Source organism: Thunnus thynnus, chromosome 13 (genome assembly GCF_963924715.1).
Source record: "Thunnus thynnus chromosome 13, fThuThy2.1, whole genome shotgun sequence".
NCBI classification, from domain to species: Eukaryota; Metazoa; Chordata; class Actinopteri; order Scombriformes; family Scombridae; genus Thunnus; species Thunnus thynnus.
Window position 1 is genome coordinate 22857575 of NC_089529.1, and position 23536 is coordinate 22881110.

The 23536-nt window shown below is 37.0% G+C and overlaps 2 protein-coding genes and 2 non-coding genes across 7 annotated transcripts in view; 3 read left to right on the plus strand and 1 right to left on the minus strand.

Moving 5' to 3' along the window:
• Positions 1-37: 37 nt before the first annotated feature.
• Positions 38-20310, minus strand: ncf1 (neutrophil cytosolic factor 1). Of its 3 annotated transcripts, none has more exons than XM_067608702.1 (12): positions 20218-20310; positions 15615-15692; positions 15304-15384; positions 12232-12307; positions 8648-8813; positions 8429-8487; positions 7454-7576; positions 5012-5119; positions 4807-4924; positions 4131-4235; positions 2233-2408; positions 38-2064 (listed from the first exon to the last, which is right to left on the minus strand). In XM_067608702.1, exons 1-12 carry the CDS (start codon positions 20251-20253, stop codon positions 1904-1906), a joined length of 1287 nt encoding a protein of 428 aa, XP_067464803.1. In that variant the 5' UTR covers positions 20254-20310; the 3' UTR covers positions 38-1903. The 3 variants fall into 3 exon arrangements, with proteins under 3 accessions (XP_067464803.1, XP_067464806.1, XP_067464805.1); XM_067608705.1 differs by lacking the exon at positions 20218-20310 and adding an exon at positions 19835-19890; XM_067608704.1 differs by lacking the exon at positions 20218-20310 and adding an exon at positions 19591-19787.
• The window catches only part of LOC137195968 (uncharacterized), a 10083-nt gene continuing 5713 nt past the window's right edge, over positions 19167-23536 (plus strand). Inside the window, exons 1-2 of one of the 2 annotated variants that reach the window (XM_067608700.1) lie at positions 19168-19320; positions 21658-21921. The gene's annotated coding sequence lies outside the window, so the exon portion shown is untranslated. Of the gene's footprint in view, positions 19321-21657; positions 21922-23536 lie in introns of both variants that reach the window. The other variant, XM_067608701.1, reaches the window with a different exon arrangement.
• Positions 20686-20758, plus strand: trnav-cac (transfer RNA valine (anticodon CAC)). The gene has a single exon. It is a non-coding gene; the product is annotated as a tRNA-Val (tRNA).
• On the plus strand, positions 21500-21572 carry trnav-aac (transfer RNA valine (anticodon AAC)). The gene has a single exon. It is a non-coding gene; the product is annotated as a tRNA-Val (tRNA).

A 23536-nucleotide genomic window follows, 5' to 3' on the forward strand; every position in this document is an offset into this window, starting at 1 on the left:
AATATGAGCAAACATAAATCATGAGGACCACATAAAGTAAAGCTTAAAGTTTTGTTTTATTATTGTATTGTAAACTTATCAAGCAAATAAATAAAAACAAAGCTCTACAGATTGCATGCTTGGAAATAGACCTAAATGCTTCCAGTCACAAACAGAAATATTTTGTTTTGTTGTTATTCTTGACTTTTTCCAACAAAAACTGCAACTAAATACCTTCAGCTTTTACTAGGAAATGTAGCTTTTTCTTGACTTCTTGCAAATGTGAACACTAGTATCTAACAGCGAGGTAGAGCTGAACACATGAAACCAAAGCAAAACGGATATAAAGTCCACTGGTTTGTTGGAGTGAACTACAGTTTTTGTAAACTACGCCTGTGGTTGCTTGTAATTTTTGCTACATTTGTTTTCTTTAGATCAACACTTCCAACACTCAGTGATTAAAATGTTTTCTGGAGATTTAAATATTGGGGTTTTTTTGGTGATCAGGACTTAAATGTCTCATTATACTTCGACATAGCTGACTTTCACCTTCATCACAGAGCTTAATATTCTGGGCAAGATAATGTTTAGCAGCCAGTTAGGTTTTGTTTTTGTAATATCAAACATCAGGAAAGTGTCAGCGTCTTTAAAGTTACCATGTGGAGAATTTTTACATGATTACAGCAGATGTCTAATTAATCTGATGGAAAAAGGTTTTGTTTGTGTAACTTGGTGAAGCCTTTGTGTTGCTTTCTGTGTCTATGAGGGGTTGTTGCAGCGTGAATTGATGTCCGTCATGTTGCTATTTGTTCATTTGACCACAAGATGGAGCCAAAGTACCTTTCAAAACTCTACACAAACTGATGTCTGATGATATTCTATATTTTTCTTATAGTTAACAAATCCTATAAAAAGACCAAAGGCTGATATATCTTTTATATATATTCCTCTGTGCCGTAAACCTCCAAAAACTACTAAAAACAGGTCAATGAGTCTCACCGCTGCACTGGGTGAGATGTTCCTTCATCACCATGAACACACACACAACATCCTGCTGCCAGAAAAACTCATTAGAGCACCAAATGTGGATCAATCTGCCGCTGAAAATAGTCCCCAGCAAATTAAAGCTGCAACAATTAGTATTTTAGTTGTTGGCAACAACTGATAGTTCATTTAACTCTTTAAGAATTTTTTTTCAAAGCAAAAATGGCAAAAATTCAAGGGTTCCCAATTTCTATTTTCTTTGGTTTTCTTCGTATTCTGTGACAGTAAACTGAGTATTTTGGAGGTTTTGGGCTGTTGGGGCGGACAAAACAAGACATTTGAAGATATCAACCTGGACTCTGGGAACTTGTGACTCACAATTTTTTGACATTTTATAGACTAAATAATTGAGAAGATGATCAGTACATGAACCTTGAATGAGAATAATTGTTGGTTCCAGCCCTTCAACAAATACACAACTGCATCCTGTTTGTTTGCTAAGACTACAGTGGTCGGCTGTTAAAAAGTGAAATAATATATCTGTGGGCTGTTTTTGAATATTTAAATCTTCATGAGGAAGTGACAATCAGGTGAGAAGCCAAACTATTGAAAGACATTGTTGGTTTGGGTCTTTTCATGAGATTTGTTGACACTAAGAAAAATACAGAATAACACTAGACTTATCTTTTTAAGTCACATTTATATGAAACAATAAAAATAGGATTTTTTTGGCAACTTTCCATGCCTGATAATGTATTGTAATGTAACGACAATTTTTGACCACCTTCCTTTCTCCCTCTTAACTGATCTCTCATTGGTTTGCACTTCTTGAACAATCTCTTACATCCTGTATCAACATAAATACATCGAATGAAGGAAGAAAAAAGCTCTCAAAAGGCAATTTCACTGCGACTTTTAAGACATATGATGCATGTCCATACTAGCCAGTGGAGCCAGACTGTGACTTGATGCTGATTCTCTTGCAGGTGTTGTCTGTGCAGCGCTCCAGGATGAGCTCCGGACTCGGCCGAGGAGGGATGACCGGAGTGTCCTTCTTCAGCTCGCCCTCTGAACTGGAGCCAGACTGCTCAGGAATGTTGTCTGTTGGTGAGAAGTTTTATGGGTACATTTTGTGACCTGTGCGGGTATTTGTTTTCCAACATTCTGCACTCAAAAGTTTAGAAATTAAGTTTTTATTAAGCAAAAAAAATCTTGCCACAGATGTGACAAACTGATCTGCGCTGATCTGAACTGATATGCTTTCGTTACCTTGGTTCTTCCTCTCCCTCAGCGGTGACTTGGCGCCATTGTTGGAGTCCTTCTGCAACATGGAGCTGCGGCTGTTTCTCTGCTGGAGGTAGCGGCGGCTGTTCCTGCGGTAGGAGTCTTGGCTGAGCCGCCGCGGAGCTCTGTTGTGGATGCTCTTGGCGTTTCGGATGGTTGACCTGAGAGCGAAAATGAACACATAGGAGTTGTATTTGTAAGTAGAGGTGGTGTGTGTCAAACTTAAAGGACGGGTTCATAACTTTTCAAGTTAAAACAACAGTCAGGTGTCCATATGAGCAGTGAAAGAGGTTTTCCTCGCTGTAATCATTCCTCCTGTTCATACTGGATATTAAAAGATCCTTCAAATGTGTTTTCAATGGAAGTGATGGAGGCCAAAATCAACAGTGTTTCCACATAGTCATTTAAAAGTTGATGTGAAGCTTAAATGAGTCTTCAGCAGTCTGAGTTAGTCATATCAAGTGGATATCTGACACATTTACAGTCTTTTTAGCATCAAATTCCCTCTTTGTGTTTCCTCGGACAGTGTTTCCCTGTTGAGCTGCGGTGGAAGTATAGTAACAAAAAGAGGGACTTTGGCACTAAAAAGACTGTAATGTTGAAAGATATCTACTTGATTTGACTCATTTGGACGCTGAATCTTCATATTAGCTTCCGATAAACTTTTAAATACATTTTTTGCACAGAACGAGGACTGTGGATTTTGTCCCCCATCACTTATGAAGGGATCTTCTAATGGTCAGTATGAACAGGAGGAATGATTACAGCAAGAAAAACAGCTTTAATGTTCATATGGGCTCCTGACTGTTGGTTTAACAGACACAGACAGACTTGAAAAATGTTGAATCTGTCCTTTAACATTTGTTTGTTGATTTTGTGTCCTCCCAGCTCACCGATGAGTTTATGAACATCAACAGAGATGGAAACTGGGAGAAAGTCTTTTAAAATGTGTTATACTGTAAGAAGGTAAAGCCAGTAAGGAAGGAACACACTTATTTTCAGTTATCAGTAGTAAAATGTGCCAAAAGTTGGGTGAGCATTCCTCTGGAACCCCAGAATTCATGTTATGATGTTTTGACCTGTCACCAGACCCTGTACTGGGTATCAGCTGCCTTTAAATCCAACTCTCACCCAAGCAAAGAGCAGCTTGACCCGGCTTCATATCTATCTTGCATCTGCTCAGGCTAAACTGCATCTCTACTACTGAACAGTGTAATAAAAACACCATTTGGTAGAAATAATCTGCCCACAAGAACACATATATAACACATATATAAAGGAACATACAATAGTAAATCTAACATAATAAACTTCTGTCATCAAACAGACCAGAACTGTGTTTATAGGAAATATCTTTTATAAAAATGATACGTATTCAGAGAGAGAAAGAAGGAAAGTGTCTGTTTAGACACAGAAAGAGAGTTGAGTTCGCTGCAGTCTGCAGCAAACAGAAATGAAATCACAAACTGTGGTGCAACAAAAGGAGAAATTGTAAAACAGCACACTTCCTTTCGTCTGAAATGAGGCAACATAACGCTGAATTAACACACACAAGATACTACGTGCAAACCTGCACATCTGTATGTATCACCATTTGAAAACAAGGTAGCAACTACTTTTTAAAACAGTTTTAATAGTAATAACTAAACTGTTCATATAGATAATCTATTAATTACTTTTAAAGTGGTAATCAAATTCCTGAAATGTGCAGGAGATTTGTTTTTTACAAATTGCAGCTTGTAAATTATACAGTTTCAAGGACTTATTATCTTTTCTTTAGGAATGAAAAGGGTGATTCTGATCATATATTTCCAGCTGTAGTGTTTGACTTTCTTCTATGTGATAAAAACATGTGAATCCATCCTGTGTGATCTGTAACGTACCTGCGAGGCGGTGGTTTCTGTCCCTGCACGTTCATTCTCGCCACTTCTCCCTTCCCGGATTTCTGCAGGAACATGGAGGGGAAATGACCGGTCTCGTCTCCTTTCCTGTACAAAACAATAAATACAAGAGTGATTTAATAATTTTGATTTTAATAGTTTTAAGTACGTTTTTTTAAGGAAAAACGATCAAATTCTCCGGTTCCAGCTCCTTTAATGTGAGTATTTTCTGGTTTCTTTAGTCCTCTCTGACAGTTAACTGATTATATTTGGGTTGCAGACATTTTAAGTTGCATCTTTGGCTTTTGGAAACATTTTTCACCATTTTTCTGACATTTTAATAGATCAAACAACTAATTGATTAATCAAGAAAATAATCGACACATTAATCGATATGATTACCGTTGTAAATATAACATAATAAACGCTTATTGCACATGTGAAGTTTATGATTCATTTCAATACAGTTTTATTTATCCCTGCAAGAACAACTATATGCAGCAGCTCGACTATGATGCTATAAGCTTGAAAATAATGTAGAATTGGTAATAAATACATTAATGAATAAATAAATATAAATATACAAAGATATCTAAAAAAGAATAAAAATGACTGTGACATCCAAACATGCAGCACATGCAAAGGAGACTCTGTAAAAGGTTAAAGGTCATCATCATACCTGATGACCCACCAGCCGTCCAGCAACTTGTGAATGACCTCGATGGTTTCTCCAAGGTCCAGAGAAACCTCGTCCTCCTGCTCCGCCTTGTAGGCTTTGATGGTGACGTACAGCTCTCCTGCAGGGACACACAACATTGTTAAAAAAATACCTGAAAACGCATTTAATATAAAAAAAACTCCTAAAAACAATGTGAACAGCTTGCCTTCGTAGTTTGGATCAGCGTCCTCGGCCTCCTCTGGTCCGTCCAGAGGCTCCAGGTAGGTCGAAGGAATCCAGCCTCGTTTCCCTTCACACTGACAGAACCACCAACCTGAACACAGCAGCAGCTCAGAACCAAAGATGCAGGGACCTGTGCCTTTCTAGTTATGTTTGTCACATTAACCTACAGCTTCAGCCCCATTTGAACAGGATAAACATTACTGGGGGAGGTGGGGAATAAAACATTCACTGTGTAATTGAGCTCATTGTACCAAACAGCACTTTAACCAATGTGAAGTTACAGAATGTGGTCTGTTATATACATGGACACAAACTTGGTGCTAATTCTCCAGTCGGTGCTATTAAACCGTTGCAGAAGAAGAAGACACAACGAGATGACGTCATTTAAAGAGCGACAAAGAGCTCAAAGGAACCATGTGGAAAACGTGATGGAAATATGACATTTGTGTTTGTCTCATGTATCCATTCGAGGAAGGTTACAGTCTCCTCATCATCGCTCCACACAGATCTGATGTTTTCGTCTCCTCAGTGACGTTTAAGTTAGTACGTCATCATTTATTCACTCAGTCTGTTTCAGTTGCACTTTACTCCGTTTTACTTTCATTGATTCACCAACTTTTCCACCTCAGACAAGAGTAAAAACATTTGTGCGATATTTAGAGTCTTTTTTGAATTTTCAACATTCCCACTCAAGTTTTCTTTACGCGCAAATTGAAAATGTGACTAAAACCAGGTGGATGGAAACCTTATCTATTGTTTCAAAATATATTTTTGGCATTTCTGTTCTTTTAATTTCCTGTAATTTATTGGCTGACATATAGGTGTATACCATCAGGCTCTACTAGCTTCTCATAGTTCATCACAACAGCTTTGATGATCTTAAAGGTTTTATTTTGTTGTCATATTGGTTCCCAAATAGGCCTCTGTGTTGCTGTTAACATGTTGCTGTGTGGAAAAAATGTCGCTGCGGGCAAGATTTAAATGATGTTCTATTAGTACTCAGTCCAAATGGGGTTATAATACCAACAAACTTAATAGAATACTGTTGGTGATGGTTCTTAGCCAAACTGTAAATGTTTTAATGCTGTTTTCAAATTTTTAAGAATGAACGAGAAAGTTCAGGTTCAGCTGGAAGGTTTAATGGATGTTTATTACAGTTAAGTCCTTTCTCAATGCAGTGACAGACACTTGTATAAAACCTGAGTCACTGCTTATGTTTTGTGCCCTGATAAACTCATTAAGTTGTGTCTTACTGCCCTCCTGTTTCTTTATAATTAACTTGTTAATCAGATTTAAGTATTTTAACATTTTAACATTCAGTTTTCTTGTTTTATTTTCCCTTAAGTAGCTTTAAGCTAGTAAAAATCATCTTATTCCACAATATGAGAGTATCACATATATTCTGTATAATTCATTGAAGCTTTATGATGTTTATACTGAATCAAATATTCAAACCCAAGATGTTTTTTGTAGCTGCACAATTCCATAAAATGGAAATGTTCTGCATCATTTTAGACACATTTCCACAAAATTTAGCCTCATTTTAAACACACAATATGTAATTTCAGCCGCTAGGGGTCTCAATCGAAACAATAACAAAACACGGAGTGTAATGATGGTGTGAAGTAGCAAGGGATCATGGGAGTTGTTGTCTTCGTTGTTAAATAACCAGCTTCACCGGGATAGGATTACTCCAGTGTTCATCATTCAGGATGTTTTTACCGGCAGAAGTCTCCTCCTCTCCAGAATAAACGTACACGCAGATTAAAATCATTAAAAATACTAATTAAAGCTGTTTCACCTAAAAAATCAATATTTCTCCGACGATGTTCGGTGACCAGCGGACTTCCTGGAGGGGCTGTTAGCCGAGCTGCTGCTAACGTTTGTCCAGTTTATTTCTCTGATAACTTAAGATCCAGACGTCCAATAACTAAAATCCTTCTTCCGGCTAAAAGATATAGTTAAAAGCGACCTAAATTTATCATGAAAATGTGGCTTAAAACTGAATAAAAGTCAATTTATAACAGTTTGTGTGGAACAACCACAACGCAGATGTATTATCTTGTATGTGTGTAAGTTACTCTTTGGTAGACGCCATTGTAGCGGACAAACACAGCGCTGCTGTATGCATCTTGTGCATGTTTACTCTTTGGTAGAGGAGGTATGACGCCATTGACATGCGACCAAATGAAACGGTCCGTTACTTTGATTAAATTACATATTTCTCTGGGTTTGAAAATTGTTGGAAACATTTGAGATAATGTAAGTACACAACTCAACAACATATATAACATAGGTCTAGTTGTTTTTATAATAATTACATATTATACCTTTAAGTCTCCTGGAATCTAAAATAAGGAAATGTGTGTTTGAAGTTGAAGTTTGGCTGCAGAGTTTGTAGATTTAAGTGTTGAACCCTTCTCACCATTCTGATTTTTCTCCACAATTTCCACCAGGTCGTCGGTGTGCAGAGTGATCTCATGTTTGGTTGTCTTGGTGTAGTCGGCAACAACTCTGTAGGTGTCCAATATGATAGGTCCAGAAATCACTGAGAGGTAAAACACAGACTCTGTTAGTTTCAGGATACACCTGCGACATTAAGAGGAATCTGATTTGGAGCGTTTCATAATGAATCGAGAACGTTTCTAAAACTCTTTGCTGGAATTAAAGTGAAGCCATGAAGGTTATAACTGAATCTCACTGGAGACATTTACTGATACATCTCTAAACACAAACTACAAATAATAAAATAAAGAGAGAAAGCAAAGACTTAAGGTCTGAAATATATAGTTTTAGTTTTTAAAAATCATTTTATTTTCTCAGGAACACTGTCCTTCGTTGCTTTAGCTTTATTTCATAGTCAATTGTAGCATCTTTTTTATTAGAATAATATAATGACAGTGTCTCTGGTACATTGAAATTTAAATTTAACTATTTTCCCCCCCAAAAAAACATGTAGAAGAAGGTGGTAGTTTTTCAGCCCTGAGTAGTGTCTGCAGATCTTCGCCTGAGAGGTAAAACTCGGGGCAGTAAAAAGGTTTTTTCACAACATCTTGTCATTGCTCACAAAGACTAATATTACAGTGAGCGCACAAACATCTGGATTTTTACAGCTGGGCAGTGAGAGATTTTAGAGAGTAAATAAAAACTAAACTTTGATTTTTAAAAGTGAATCCCAGTGGAAACTGCAGCCCTGAGTTACAAAATATCAGATACGTGTAAACATAAACCTGTACAATTTGAATAATCTATTGAGGAGCATGCAAAGAAATGAATACAAAATAACCTTTATTCTTTGTTTTAGTTCAGTAACCAGGCTGTGAATGATTTTTTTATCTGTTCTCTCAAAGAGAAAACTCTTTCGTTAGTAGATGTAGTTGCAGTTTAAACGGCTTCTTACCGGATGTGTTGCCTCTGGCCAACTCTCTGGACTCCACAAAGGTCTCCTCTCTTTTCAGCCTGAAGAGAAAATGATCATTTTTCACAGGTATGAGCTCCACAGGAAACATGCACAGGTCATTTCTAGAGCTTGCCTGTTATTAATCATTTATTTATTTTTAATTATTTATTTCTGCTCAGCTATAAAGGCAGCAGATGTGTGTGTGTGTGATGTACTGACGTGTTTGGGGCAGGCGGGTTTTCGTCCTCGGGTCGAACCTTGAAGAAGCTGGTGAGGAGTTTGCAGCGGGAGATGTGAGGCGGCAGGTTGATGAGTGAGTGGCAGTACCCGGCCAACGTGGTCTGCCCTTTTTCTGTCGACTTCTGGGTGTTCACCCACCGCGGCGCTGAGGACACAAACACAAACACATCAGCTGGGCGGCAGAGTCAACAGGAAGAACATGAGACAATGAAGGGCAAGTAAAACATGGTCATCATGGTAAAAGGTAAAGTATAATAGCGCTTCAATGGATATATGCAAACAACAGGACAAAAATAAGAAAAGCAGATAAAAGACACATAAAAGAGGGAAAAACTAAAGGATATTTGACTTTTTAAAACCTTTTAAATACCACATAGAATGCAATTTAATACATTTTTACCATCATACAGGTCAAAGAATGATGGAAAACCAGTAGAGACAATAAGGCTACAATTATTGATTGAAGGATGAGTTCACAGTTTCTCCAGTGTGTCTTCAACCAGCAGCCAGGTGTACGTATGAACAGTGACAGAGGTTTTCCTCACTGTAATCATTCCTCCTGTTCATACTGGATATTAAAAGATCCTTCAAATGTGCTTTCAATGTAAGTGATGGAGGCCAAAATCCACAGTGTGTCCACACAGTCATTTAAAAGTTGATGTGAAGCTTATATGAGTCTTCAGCAGTCTGAGTTAGTCATATCAAGTGGATATCTGACACATTTACAGTCTTTTTAGCATCAAATATTGAGCTGCGGTGGAAGTATAGTAACAAAAGGAGGGACTTTGGCACTAAAAAAACTAACATTGAAAGATATCTATTTGATTTGACTCATTTAGACGCTGAAGCTTCATATTAGCTTCAGATAAACTTTGAACTACATTTTTGCACAGAAGGAGGACTGTGGATTTTGTCCCCCATTACTGCATTATAAGTGCATTATGAAGGGATCTTCTAATGGTCAGTATGAACAGGAGGAATGATTACAGCAAGAAAAACAGGTTTCTATGTTGTTTTAAGACTGACTTGAAAAACTGAGAACCCATCTTTTAAGTACACACATTTATTAACATTGATATCACAATTTTGTCCTGACTTCCCAGATGTATATAACAAGAACTCCAAGTCATTTAATAAATTAACATGACCTGGACCCTGATATGTGGCAGAAAATTGATAGATGGATTAACCGACTACAAAATAACTTTCTCAACTCTTGACTTGTCCACAGTGAGTGGAGGAGCTCGTTACTGTAGCTGCAGCAGTAACAGTGTTTGTTGCAGGTCTGACGGGACTGAAACTCCACGAAAAAAAGGATTACACAGCTTCCTGTTGCACCAGTCTCACTAGAGGTTTATAGATGTAGAGTGTCTCCCGACACAAACATATACAAAAAAACTTACAACTGATGTTAAAGCAGGAGAGATTGATATTCAAATCTTTTGTAAGTAAAATTTATGACTTTTTAATATCGTTTTGAGGAAGTAGTAAAAGTATTTCTTCCACCGCTGACCTGCCCATCTAAGTTTCAAGAAATGGAAATTTCCAGACCGGCATGTTGGTGGGCTGTTGCTTCAGGATCGAGGTTTTCATACTTTGCTTCCGTTTCTCCACATTGCAAAGAAACGTTTTGTAATAAAGGTTTCACAAAGGGGAAGGTGAACCTTTCTGTGAGTTCTGTTTTCATGAAAACTCTCTGCAAACATCTGAAGAGGAACAGAAAAGATCCGGTGAAAACACAGATCTGCTCGTTGCTTTATGACGGCTGGTTGTTGCTAAAAAGCAAAAGGAAGAAATCTACTTCAGCTAAAAAGAAAAGTCAAACTGCCTTCAGACAAAAGGGAAATGCCCCAAATATTTTCACGATATATTTTTACAGTAGCGCTAATTAGCAGTTGATTTCACTTCTGCTAATGTGTGTCTGACACTACTTCCATGTTTTTGTACTGTCGAGGTCACAGTGGAGGAAAAAGTACTCAGATATTTTACTTTACTCAACTAAAAGTACCAAAAAAGAAATGTAAAAAACTCTATTACAAGTAAGTCCTGCATTCAAAATCCTACTACAGTAGTAGTTCAGTAAAAGTACTATACAGTACAGTAAAGTATTATGAGCTTGATGTAGTTAAAGTATTGCAGTAAAAGTAGTGGTTTGGTCCCTCTGACTGATATATTATTATATATGACATCATTAGATTATTAATAGTGAAGCATCAGTGTTAGAGCAGCATGTTACTGTTGTAGCTGCTGGAGGTGGAGCTAGTTTACACTACTTTATATACAGTTAGCTAGTTTAGTCCAGTGGTTCCCAACGTAGGGGTCGGGCCCCTCCAAAGGGTCACCAGATAAATCTGAGGGGTCATGAGATAATTAATGGGAGAGGAAAGAAGAAAAAACATAGTTCTGATACACAAATCTGTATGAATTTTATGGACTTCTGTCTAATCTTTGTTTGTTTTTTTATTTGTGAATTATTGAATGATTTTACCTGTTTTGGCATCGAACAGTTATTGAAATTAAGCCATGTGAAACTTCTGAAATGTTACAAGGTGCCACAACTATAAAGGTGCATTTAAATTCAGAGCATGTTAACATGCATGTACATGCTAACTCTAAAAATGTTAAGACATGCTAACATTAACACATCAAACCTGCATCAACATGTGCACTAGTTTTAATCGTAAACAAGTAGTGAACACTTGTTCACACTGACATATTATCAGATTTTAAGCTAATATGTTTAACTTGTTGGCAAACAGCTGCTTATTTCCACATCCAGCAGTTACGGAGCAACATTATCATTCATTTGGAGTCGTGTTTCTGTCCACCTGGTGAATGTAAGTCCAATACTTACTCTCACTCTCTAGCTCTGTTTTTGCTCTCTACCAACTCCTGAGGGAAATATCTGGCTCTTTAGCTGCTAAATGCTCCACTATGTTCACCAGCTAGTCTAAAGCTAACTGTGTCTGTTTGCTGTGTGGTGATGTGGTGATTTTGATTTCAGCCTTTGTTGCCTTTAGCTCAATTGCTTCAACAAATAGAAAAATGAGAAGTGGATTTGCACACATGTGGTTTTGACAATCGCAGGTGCTTCCTGAAAGAGCATTACAGCATATAAAAAAGATTTGACTGGAAATGAGTTGGTCAAATTTCCCCTGATATTTAAAATGCCTCATCTATGTCACACTTACAGTATTTGTTTTGTCTTTCCTTTGTCTTAAAATGTGAAGCTCTTCTGTCCTAGAGAGTTGCTATATGAATACATTTTACTTACTTATTTGGATAATCTTCTAATACTAGTTTGTGCTTAGATGTGTATTTCATAGTGTCGTATTCAGTTTGACGTTTCCAATCTGCAGCTTATCTAATTACAGCCAACGAAACCAAAATGTAGAAACAAGAGTTGGAGGAGGATAAAAAAAAAAACGCCCTGATGGCAGGAAACTAAAGTACGTGTAAAGTCAGCACATATGTGTATTTAAAGATAGAATGTAAGTGAGAGAATCTGTACTCTGTTAAATACAAACAGCTTTAATATAGAGAAAATTATGATTTGTTTTTACCTGGTAATGAAGGGATGATTCTGTCTTTCTTTTCTATTTTTCCAGACTCGATGGGAAACATCTCCTTCAGCGATTTCTGCGACCAAATCATAAAACATGTCTTAACATGCATTCAAAAACTGCATTTGGTTAACTTTTATACTGGGGGTCAGTCTTGCACATATACAACATTATTGCACATTAAGCACACTTACAGTATGTATGATAGCTTCCTATTTCAATTTGTTGTACAGTTTGTTCTCTACTTTTTTGTATCTGTATATTTAAATTCTGGGTGGTTTTCTCCATTTTTATATTTCCTATTCTTCTACTTGCTCTAGTGTTAAAAAAGTGTTGAGCAGACATTCTTTGTGATGTAATAAGTCAATAATTCAGACCTTGATTATTGTTGTATTGTAAGAAATATGCTTTTCAATTTTTAGAAGTAAATGACAACGGGGAAACTGATCCATCGAATTTATGGGAAACTATGAAAGCTTATTTGCAGGGTATGATAATATCCTACTGTGTGGCCAAAAAGAAGAAAATGATTAAAAGACAGAGAAGACTTGTGTTAAAGCTGCAAGATGCTGAATTGGAGCATAAATGCACTTTAATTAAGGAAAGCTGGAACAAAGTCTTGATAGCTTGACCTGCACTTAATATGCTGCAATCCCATAAAGTGGGAAAAGGCTCCATGTCTACAGAAGCATAAGAGGTACGAATATGGAAATAAATCAGAGCAATATCTGGCTAATTTAATCAATAATAAAAAAAAACTTAGCAATGCAATCGCAAAATTGAAAGATAAAAATGAAAAATTGGTGTAAACATCCTCAGAGATCTCAAATGTCTTTAAAGATTTCAGAGAATTCAGGAATAGAGGACAGGATGAATATTTCTTTCAAAGGGTTTGTGATGTTGATAGGAACTTGATACTGGAATCACAACTGAGAAAGTTGATAGAACTATCACTTCCTTAAAAAAATGCCAAGGCTTGTGGTCTGGATGGCTTTCCATCTGAAGACTTTTAAATCACTTTTTGCACCTGCATTAATAAAAATGTTCCACCATTCTTTTACGGTTATGAAACTACCTAAATCAATGTAGTTAGCCATTATCAAGGTAATACCTAAACACCAGAAAGAACCAGAGATTCCTTCATCATATAGACCTTTATCAAATCACAATACAGTACAGTACAATACAGAAACAAAAATATTAGCCAATATACTGGCAACACGTCTTAACTCAGCTAGTGGCCACTGATCAAACTGGATTTGTTCGAAACCTCCATTCTTACTCAAATATATGATGATTGTTGAGTGTCATGCTGTATGCTGGGCACAATAAGGATAATGTGGATAATGTAGTTACTTTAGATGCAGAACAAGCATTTGACTGAGTAGAATGGAAATATTTATGGTAATATTTATTTAGAACACTTGATGAATTTTTCTTTGGTAAAATTTATATTGATTCGGTAAAATTGCTTTATGCATCTCCACGAGCTGCTGTATCTGTAAATGGTGACACCTCAGATATTTTCAATAGAGAGAAGCACAAAACAGTCTCCTTTACTTTTTGCTTGAGTCATAGAGCCTCTAGCTGAAACTATGAGACGTGATCAAGTAAGGGGAATTCAAACAAATACCAGAAGTCATAAATCTCATTATATGCAGATGACGTACTTTTATTAATGCAAAATCCATCCAAATATATACCAGCATTAATCAAGATCATTTTTTTCTGGAAACAAGATAGATAATGACAAATCCCTTGCCTCCCTCTTGGAAAGAGTAGCAAAAAGATGCAAAACTAAACTGAACGATAATTTTGTAGTTACAAATGTTTACAAGTTATTGAACTGCTAACGAAAATACTTTGGAATTAGCCAATATTTATTCTTGGCACCTGTTGCCAACAATCCTGACTATGAATATACTTGTACAGATGTAGAATTTAGAGAATGGAAGGTTGCTGGCATAACAAAAATCCATGATATATATATATCTGGACAATGCATTTCAGCAAATACAGGAAGAATTCCATATTCTTTGAATGCATTTTTACCATTATCTGCAAATCAGGAGTTATCTGAACCCAATTCTGTACTATAAAAGTGGCAGTAAATTTAACATTCTTGATAATCTTATTATTATTAAAGCAGCAACACTTAATAACAAAGTGATGACCTACACACAATCATTACTCATAAATGATAAGACTGCAATGAATATTAAACACAGCTGAGAACAGGATTTAGGGCATCAACTACATGACCAGACATGTCACAAAGCTTTATACAATGCCAAAAAAAAGACAAGATCAGACAAATCACATGAAACAAACATAAGATTATTAATAAACTACATGTGAGTCCTGAAATACAAGGTAAATATGATGCATCATGCTCTGCAGAGTGTGAAAAGTACCCAAAAACATGTTGGCACATATTTTCATTTAATTTGGTCATGCCCATTGATCACAGCATTCTGGTCTTATGTTCAAACAGAGATTGAGAAACTTCTTCGTATTGAAATAGCAATGGATCCAAAATTATGTGTTTTTGGTGTTAGCTCCTTGTCTGGTCAAAAGGCAAAGTTACGTATTATAAATATTATGTTGTATGCTGCACGTCTCTAAATGTTATAATGCACATCCACCTGCTTTGTCAGTATGGTATGACTGTTCAATCAATTGTTCCATATGAGAGGTTATTCAATGTATTGCAAAGAACCTTAGATGACTTTGTAAAAGAATGGTCACCCCTCAGCATGTATTTTGGTTGTGAGTGGTCTGCCATTGTCTGTAAAGGAGTAGATTGATGTTATTGTGCTTACCATGTATACTCTTTTACTGTGAATCTTTGAATTTCTCCCTATGACTGTGTGGGTGTTTTTGTTTTGTTTTGATTTGTTTTGGTTATTTGTGTATATGTGCAAGTAAATAGTGCATTTAATTTGATTATAAGTGTGCACTGCTCCCTTGACATGTTCTGTTATTTCAGAATAATAAAAAAGAGAGAAAGAAAAAGGAGAAGTGTTGTGAAAAGTGAAAAAGTGTTGAAGCGTTATCTTAACTTCAACTCACATGGAAGGTGTGCATTTCAGGATACTTCCGGTAGATCAGCTTCTCAGTGAGGTCGCTCCATTTCACCATCATCATGTACACCTTAAAAAAAAAAGAAAATCAAATTATACTCAAGCACTGTGAGTAATATTTTCAAAACACTAAACTCATGATTTTCTGTTTAGATTTTCACTCATGCAGATCAGGAGCTGAACTTTGACATGGGAGTATTGGTTATTTCAATATAAATATCTCTAAATTTTCAAATATATTCAGAGGAGCCTCTTTGGCAGAATTGTGTGAGTGTGCAAAATAAAAATTATGAGGCTTACATAGTGCTGACTTGGGTAGAAGCGTTTCTCGAAGCCCAGAAGCTCCACATGCCTGACGTACTTTTCCTCCATGTTGAGCTACAGTGGAGTCCAATGTAGATGAAAAACAACAGAACAGGAGGCTTATATACTCTGTGTGTGTGTGTGTGTGTGTGTGCGCATGTGTGTACAATATGTCATCAATATACCACAAGAGTTGGTTCCTCTTTACATGTGTTTGAAAGTCATGTCACTTCATCAAAGAGAAAAAGGAACAACAAAATACTGTTTCTTTCACTTTCAACTGCTGTAATAAAAATGAAATTATTATTAACGATAATAATAATTACAATAGTGGTATTAACATACCAAAAATGATATGAAAAGGTAATAATAATAACAGTAGTTGTTGCCATCAAAGTGGTGGCAGCAGCAAAAGTTAAATAAGTAGTATAAATAGCAAATAAGAACTAGTTGTAGTAGTAGTTGTTGTAGCAGCTGCGGCAGTAGTAGTATTACTAGTGATAGTTGTAGTAGTACTATTTCCTTACCAATAAGTAGTGGTTACATTACTAGCAGTGACAGAAAAGGTTGTTCTAAGGTTCCAAAATCAAATTCCAACACAGCAAAGTAGTATTTAAACTCTTGAGTGAGCTTATTGAATTTGAGTGGTAGATATTTCTCTCTCCACTACCGCAGCCATATCCAAGCTCTAATAGTCTCACGGTTTTTACAAACATACTAAAACAATGAACCAAGAGCGCCCCCTTGTGGACAAAATAAAACACTATCAAATTATAACATACGAAACATCACATGCATTATACGCCATACACATCACAGCTGTTTTAACGGCAGTCAGTAAGCGATTTGAAGGGAGATACCATCATCCTTGTTAGCAAAATGATCAAATGATCAGATCCCCCTTGTTAACCTGCCATCCCTCCTCTCCATCCTCTAGTGACAGAGAGAGCGCAGAGGCAGAGGAGTTGTTTAGTTGAATGTTAGTCTAATCTGCCTGACTCATTGATCCTTTATCTGACTGAGGTTTGTGCAAGTTAGAATCTATGGCCCTGACCATCGCCCTGAAATATCAGTAGCCTAACTGTGCTTTGTATTGATAAATCCATGGCGCTGTCCGTGGTTTTGTGTGTAAACCTAACCAGATCTTAACCACAGCACTGTCACATCAGTGATGTGTAACGGTTTTGGAAAGCATAGACAAATGATGTTGTCCTGCCGATTACTGCCGATAGGGGTGCCAGATTAGAAAATACTCCTATGTGTCATTCTAGAGTCACATGGTCATCTTGCTGCTTTGCATTGGAGCTCATTCGAAGCCCAAAGTTACAGTTTTGGAGCCAGGACCTTCCAAATAAGGAGTGTGGGATGTTGCCTTTCCTGCTCTGGAAACATGCCCCGCTACCTCGGACCCAGGCTAACGCTAGCTTACAGGGAACACCAAGCACTTCACACTTGGGCTAATGTTAGCTATTTTAGCTAAATTGTGCTAACAGCACAGGTATCGTAATCAAGTGACATTGAACTTAGTGAAATATTGTGACAATAGTCCGACTCAGTGCGAGTCCTGGAGCCAGGGAGAGCAGCAGGTGAGCCAACTGTCAATCACAGCTGTCAATCAACACCCACACGGCAGACATCAGAGCTACTATAAGCCTTCAAATCTTATTAATGGAGCAATAATTTCCAAAATGAACACCAGCACACTTATTAGAGGGACTGAATTTAGAGATTGAGACCAGAATGACTCGTTGAAAAAAATGACTGACAATTTTTCAATGGAAGTCTATTGGAGCCAGCATCTAGCGGTCGTTGGTGGCACTTTAAGGTACTTTCTAAGCTTCAGCTTCAAGCCATGGCGGTTCCTGCTTGAGTTGTACCAGTGGTGGTAGTATTATTTTAGGAACATTAGCAGTTGCATCGTCATTTCATTTGACCATTTGATTAACAGTAAATGGTCAAATTTGGTCAAATGTGAAAAAAACCTTGCAAGTTAAGAATTCCCCTCTCCGTCCTTCCACACACAAAAACACATTTTTTGTTTCTCCAGCAACCGTTTTTTGTGTCACTCATGTGGGCTTTCAGGGGAGCTTTCAGCTGAACTTGTGACTTCCAAAAGTTTTGCAAGAGGAACAAAAACAATGTAAAAAGAAACAAAACATGGGTAAACTTCCTCCATTACAACCTCATACCTCTAAGAAGAAAACAAAAAGTCAGTGAGGCAATTAGTTTTAGTTTGCATTTAGATGTCTTCTTTTCAAATGAAATCTTAATTGGTCACCAATGATGATAAGTGAGATTTTAGAATACATGTTTTAGAAATAACTGATATCTAATACAAAAAGAGGTCAAGTAAATTAAACTACTGTGTATGTCATGTTTTGCAGTGAAGGTGTTTATATTTAGAGAAAGCAGATGACTTCCTTCCATGGCTCATGAGACACCCAGAGACACATTTCTGTCACCAAGGGAGCAGCTAATGACCCAGAACATCCACACACACACACTCGCCTGGAGCCTGTTTCACAAAGCAAGTTCAACACTTAGTCGAACTGAACTTCCATGAGCCTAATGTTGGTGATTCTGGTTCACCGGTATCATGAAGCTGGTTATCAGCTCAGCTAGTTTAGACAATAATTCCCATCATGACCTTTCTTGGGCTCCATAGAAACATCTACAACACCTATCTAATGTCATGAAACAGGCAAAATATATGTAAACTCACCGTCGTCATCTGTTTGATGTTGTCTGTCATATTTTATTCAATAAGGGTTATTTACCAAAAACTGTCTTAGTGCATGGATGCACTAATATATATAGAGATAGGCCTGATTAGTCATTTGTTAATAAGGCTCATAGTAACCCCTTATTACTTCTATAAACTCTTTCATGAATTAGGGATGAATTATGACAGTGATCTTGAAGGCTGAAATCAGTCATGATCAAACGAACCAGACACTCATTTTCGAGTTCTCCATAATTAACCTGTTATCACGAGAAAACAAGGTTTGTTAAATTGAGATAATGAGATAATTAACTAGTGATCTCTACATACGACTTGAGGGGATGAAACTTTTAGAAACATTTGATCAATTCTCTGGGATTGTCTCGGTTTCAAGCTTGGTGTCCTGAGCATATAGATCCTGACTCCTGACCATATACATCCATGGTCCTGACAAATCCAAACAGGTAGTTCCGGGTCTGAAAAGTGAAGCTAATGCGAAAGTGACTTAAACCTGCATTGTCTCTAATGGCCAGCAGGGGGCAACTCCACTGGCTCCGAAAAGAAGTCTGATTATATAGACGTCTATGAGAAAATGACCCTAATTGTTATTTGATTTATTACCCCAGTAAACAGTTTCCTTATGAGTTCAATCGCTAGTTTCAAGTCTTCTTCAATTAGTCATGATGTTTTTTGTAAATTATTTTGTAAATGTTTTGTAAAATTATTTTGTAAATGTAAACCATTTAATTTAAATTTGATGATAAAGAAGGATATGCTTTAGGGCGTGGCTACGTTGTGATTGACAAGTCGTTACCATGGCGACAACCTTGGTTGGTATGGTAACGATGGTTTAACCTCAGATTCACGGAGTAGGCGTAGCGATAACCGTCACCATTTCAGTGTGTTTTGTCTTGAGTTCACGAAAGTTGTTGATGGTTGTACTAAAAGACCCTCAAAGGATCTAGATGTTCAGTTTTTCCAGTAAGTACTCTTTGTTTTAATGGTTTTAAGTTTGTTTTTCGCTAGCTAAAATTAGCATTAGCATGATCAGAGTTGTGAATGCACTGTGCTAACCAAGCTAGCAGTTAGCGTCGTGGTCAGCTCCACACTCTCATCTAAATGTATGGACACGTCTGGCTCCAAAAATCAAAGATGGCGACCGTCAAAATGTAAACTCAATGCTTCGAAACGAAAGTCTACACTACGTCCATTATTTTTATACAGTCTATGTGTCTTACAGACACACCTTACCTGTCAGTATGCTAACGGTTAGCTATTATGCCAAAGAGAGAGTCCGTCTTCTCTAAAGATCTTCAGGTTTACTTCTTCCTTCGTGAAGTACCCAGCAACGAAAATGCTGCGTTCTGCAAACACTGCAACATTTTCGTTATCGAATAAAAGATCATATTAAGACGGCCAAACAGAGCTGAGACCTCCAGAAAAGAAACTCTAAGTAACGCTAAGAAGAAAGACCGCAAAGCGTAAAGTAGCTAACCGTGAATCCTCTTACAGGTAACTTTCTTTACAAGTTTTTTCTTGGTTGTTGTTATTAAGGAGGTGATATTTTAATCTTTGTAAACTCTCGACCAGGTCGTGGCATAGCGTTGTGAAGATGTAAGTTAAAAGTTATTTTTATAGTATGTTGTAGCCTGTAAATGAGATTTGTACCTTGTTTTTTTTCAAAGCAGGCAGAGATTGTGTTACAGTCGGCCATTTAGCTGGCAGCCTGCGCACACTGACAAAACATCATGGTGGATTTTGGGAGGCAAACATAATTTTCCGTCTGCTGAGGTGTTGTCCATGGTGTTGAAAGGTGAGCTCGGTAGGTGTGCTGAGCGCTGAAGTACCTATTAGTATTATCAATAATAGTCCTCCTACCTGGTGAAAACGCCTTTGGTGCGTGCACAAGCTCATACATGTGCGCGTGCATGATCGTGCGGTACATTTAAGGGTTCCGGCCGATTTGGGGGTTTGAAAATATAGTCACCCTAAATATGAAGCAAACTGTGTTGAAAACGGTTCACTGGCTGTGTCGAAGCGTTTTGATACCCTCGAAATGGCGTCATCTGCTGGGCAACTGTTGGTATTGATTTTATATGAATGAATTAAATCTGAGACGCATCAAACAGTTTAGTCATAACAGTCTCAATTCTTTAATTATTGTTATGCTGTTCAATAAACTGCAAAGATGGGTCGTTTTTAAATAGCTCAAAGTGGCTTTGTATATATTTCATGTTTTTCATCACTGTCTCATTTATATTTTACTTTAAAAAAACAAAACAAAACATAAAACTCACATTTGTATTATACATTTATTGACATACGTCATCACTTTGAGACACGGCGGTTTCCGTAGTGTAGTGGTTATCACGTTCGCCTCACACGCGAAAGGTCCCCGGTTCGAAACCGGGCGGAAACATTGTTTTACCCGCTTTAGACACTTTCACAAATCAACACTACACTTAAACATTTGATGTTTTTATACCACTACTATTCATCATCATACAGTAGATAGGCAAATATTTACTCCCATAGTTATTTTTGATTTACTTTAGTTAACTATTATCATATTTTGTGTTATATAAATCTGATAACAGTAATAATAGACAGAAATGAATGAAAAAAATTGTCCAAATTAACTTTTTTCAGATCATTTCCATTTAAAAAAAACAAAACAAAAAACACCCACACAGTAAAATTGTGTTCTGCAAAATATAGAGGACTGCTCTGACTTGAATCAAATGCAGTCTGATCATGAAACAGTTATGACATTCACTATTTAAAGACAATATTCTTATTGTTATAAATTAATTCATTTTCCATTTAATCATTATATAACCAGGAAAGCCTCATTGATGCAGCGGCGTGGCTCATTGATGTGTTTTTAATAGTTTTTGGACAACAGCGGAGGTCTACGCAGTTTTTGATCTACTGAGTTGCGCAGTACTTGGATTATAGCATTATTATTATGTCGCTATGTTTTAACTGTGATGCTCATTGCTCAACGTATGTCTCCTCTTTTTATGAGCCATATTTCTTAATAAAAATGTAAAACAACAAAAATGAAAAAAGGTGTTTTACTCTACTGGATAATGAAAAACCGCACATACTGAGACACGACACATATTTATGGGGTGTTCCTGAACGCACCATTCAGCGGGTTTCCGTAGTGTAGTGGTTATCACGTTCGCCTAACACGCGAAAGGTCCCCGGTTCGAAACCGGGCGGAAACATCATTTGCTTTTCGCTCGTGATCATATTTATGTTTATTAACGGCTCAAATTAATTTGCTAATCGTAATATCTCATTTATTCGCAGCCTCATGATGGGCAGCTTGGATATCTGACTGTTACTGATATTCTGCAAAAGAGGAGACTAATGAGAGTAGCTGGTGAAAGCGCAATTTCCGATGCTCCCTGAACGCATCCATGCAGGGAAGTTTACATGTGTGCTGCTGGTGTTTGGTGGTGTGTTGCAGCGCTGCAGCGCCTCATGAAGACTAAAATTCTTAACAACTACAACACCGCATACTTTACCAATCTGTTAAACCACTGGGGTGACTGTGTTTTGCTCCAGTCTTTGGTAAGTGCTCGTATTTAACCCCTCTGTGCCATCTCAGACCTGGTAGATGCTTCTGTCCGCCTGCTGTGCTAACCTAGCCTTAGCTTTCCTTTGAGAGGCTAACGTTAGCAGCAACGCCGTTGCTGCTGTTTTTGTAGCTTCGCAAACAGGTCAATATGTCCCGTGATAGCAGACAACATTGAGTAGGCCAGTGAACACTTTCACCCGCTATCATGCACGATAAGTATCATAATAAATGTCTGCTTTGACAGAGAAATTGTGCTTATATTGAGACGTTCGGAGAAATGCTGCGTCCAGGTTCTGTTGGTAAAAACGAGACGTGAACTTTGTTTTTGTAACGCAAACGTTACTCCGACGTAAAGTACTTCATTAAAACATGTCACTCATAGTTTTTTTTAAGTAGAAACAGTTGAACATAATAGTAACACAATAGCAGTGTGATAAAAGTACATATGTGCTGCACGCAGTGGTGGAAAGTAAGTAAGTACATTTACTCAAGTACTGTATTTAAGTACAATTTTGAGGTACTTGTACTTTACTTGAGTATTTCCATGTGACGCTACTTTTAAATATTGTACTTTCTACTCCACTACATTTATTTGACAGCTTTAGTTACTTTTCAGATGCAGATTTGACACAATGGATAATATAACAAGCTTTTAAAATACAGCACATGGTTAAAGATGAAACCAGTGGTTTCCAACCTTTTTGGCTTTTGACGTCTTACAAAAAGCAGTGTGTAGTCGGGGTCACATTTCACATGTCTATGAGTTGTTAACAGCTCCACCAAATAGTGATTTTTCCCTCTAAACTTCTCACATGCTTTCATTTCAATAAATGTTCAAATGATCCAATATTTCTGCAAAAATCAAAGATTAGAGAAAAAGTCCAAAAACTGAAAACAGATTTGTGTATCACAACTTTGTTTTTTCTTCTTCCCTCTCTCATTAATCATCTCACGACCCCTCAGATTTATCTGCTGACCCTTTGGAGGGGCCCGACCTCTAGGTTGGGAACCACTGGACTAAACTAGCTAACTGTATATAAAGTAGTTGAAACTAGCTCCACCTCCAGCAGCTACAACAGTAACATGCTGCTCTAACACTGATGCTTCAGTATTAATAATCTAATGATGTCATATATAATAATATATCAGTCAGAGGGACCAAACCACTACTTTTACTGCAATACTTTAACTACATCAAGCTCATAATACTTATGTACTTTTACTGCAATACTTTAACTACATCAAGCTCATAATACTTATGTACTTTTACTGCAATACTTTACTACATCAAGCTCATAATACTTATGTACTTTTACTTAAATAAAGGATTTGAATACTTCTTCCACCACTAGCTACACATAACAAACAACATAAAGATTAGCGCTTAAATGATTAGTTGATTAATTGATTAGTTGCCAACTATTAAATTAATCGCCAGGTATTCTGATAATTGACTAATTGTTTTGAGTCATTTTTTTAAGATAAGATAAACCTTTATTAAACCCTGGAGGGAAATTCAGGTGTCATATCAGCAACAGCAATGAGAATGAAACACAGGACAGGTTCAGGTAAGAGTCCAGAGGCAAACCAAGATAATAAGAATAAAGA

What these genes read in the sequence shown, in the direction of transcription:
- ncf1 (XM_067608702.1), bottom strand. Translation starts at nt 20,253, where the DNA reads ATGAGCTTGTGCACGCACCAAAGGCGTTTTCACCAG. An exon ending in CTGAAATGCACACCTTCCAT is followed by an intron (nt 12,308 to 15,303) that starts GTGAGTTGAAGT and finishes ATTTGGTCGCAG; the next exon opens with AAATCGCTGAAGGAGATGTT. An exon ending in CGCTGATCCAAACTACGAAG is followed by an intron (nt 4,925 to 5,011) that starts GCAAGCTGTTCA and finishes GTGTCCCTGCAG; the next exon opens with GAGAGCTGTACGTCACCATC.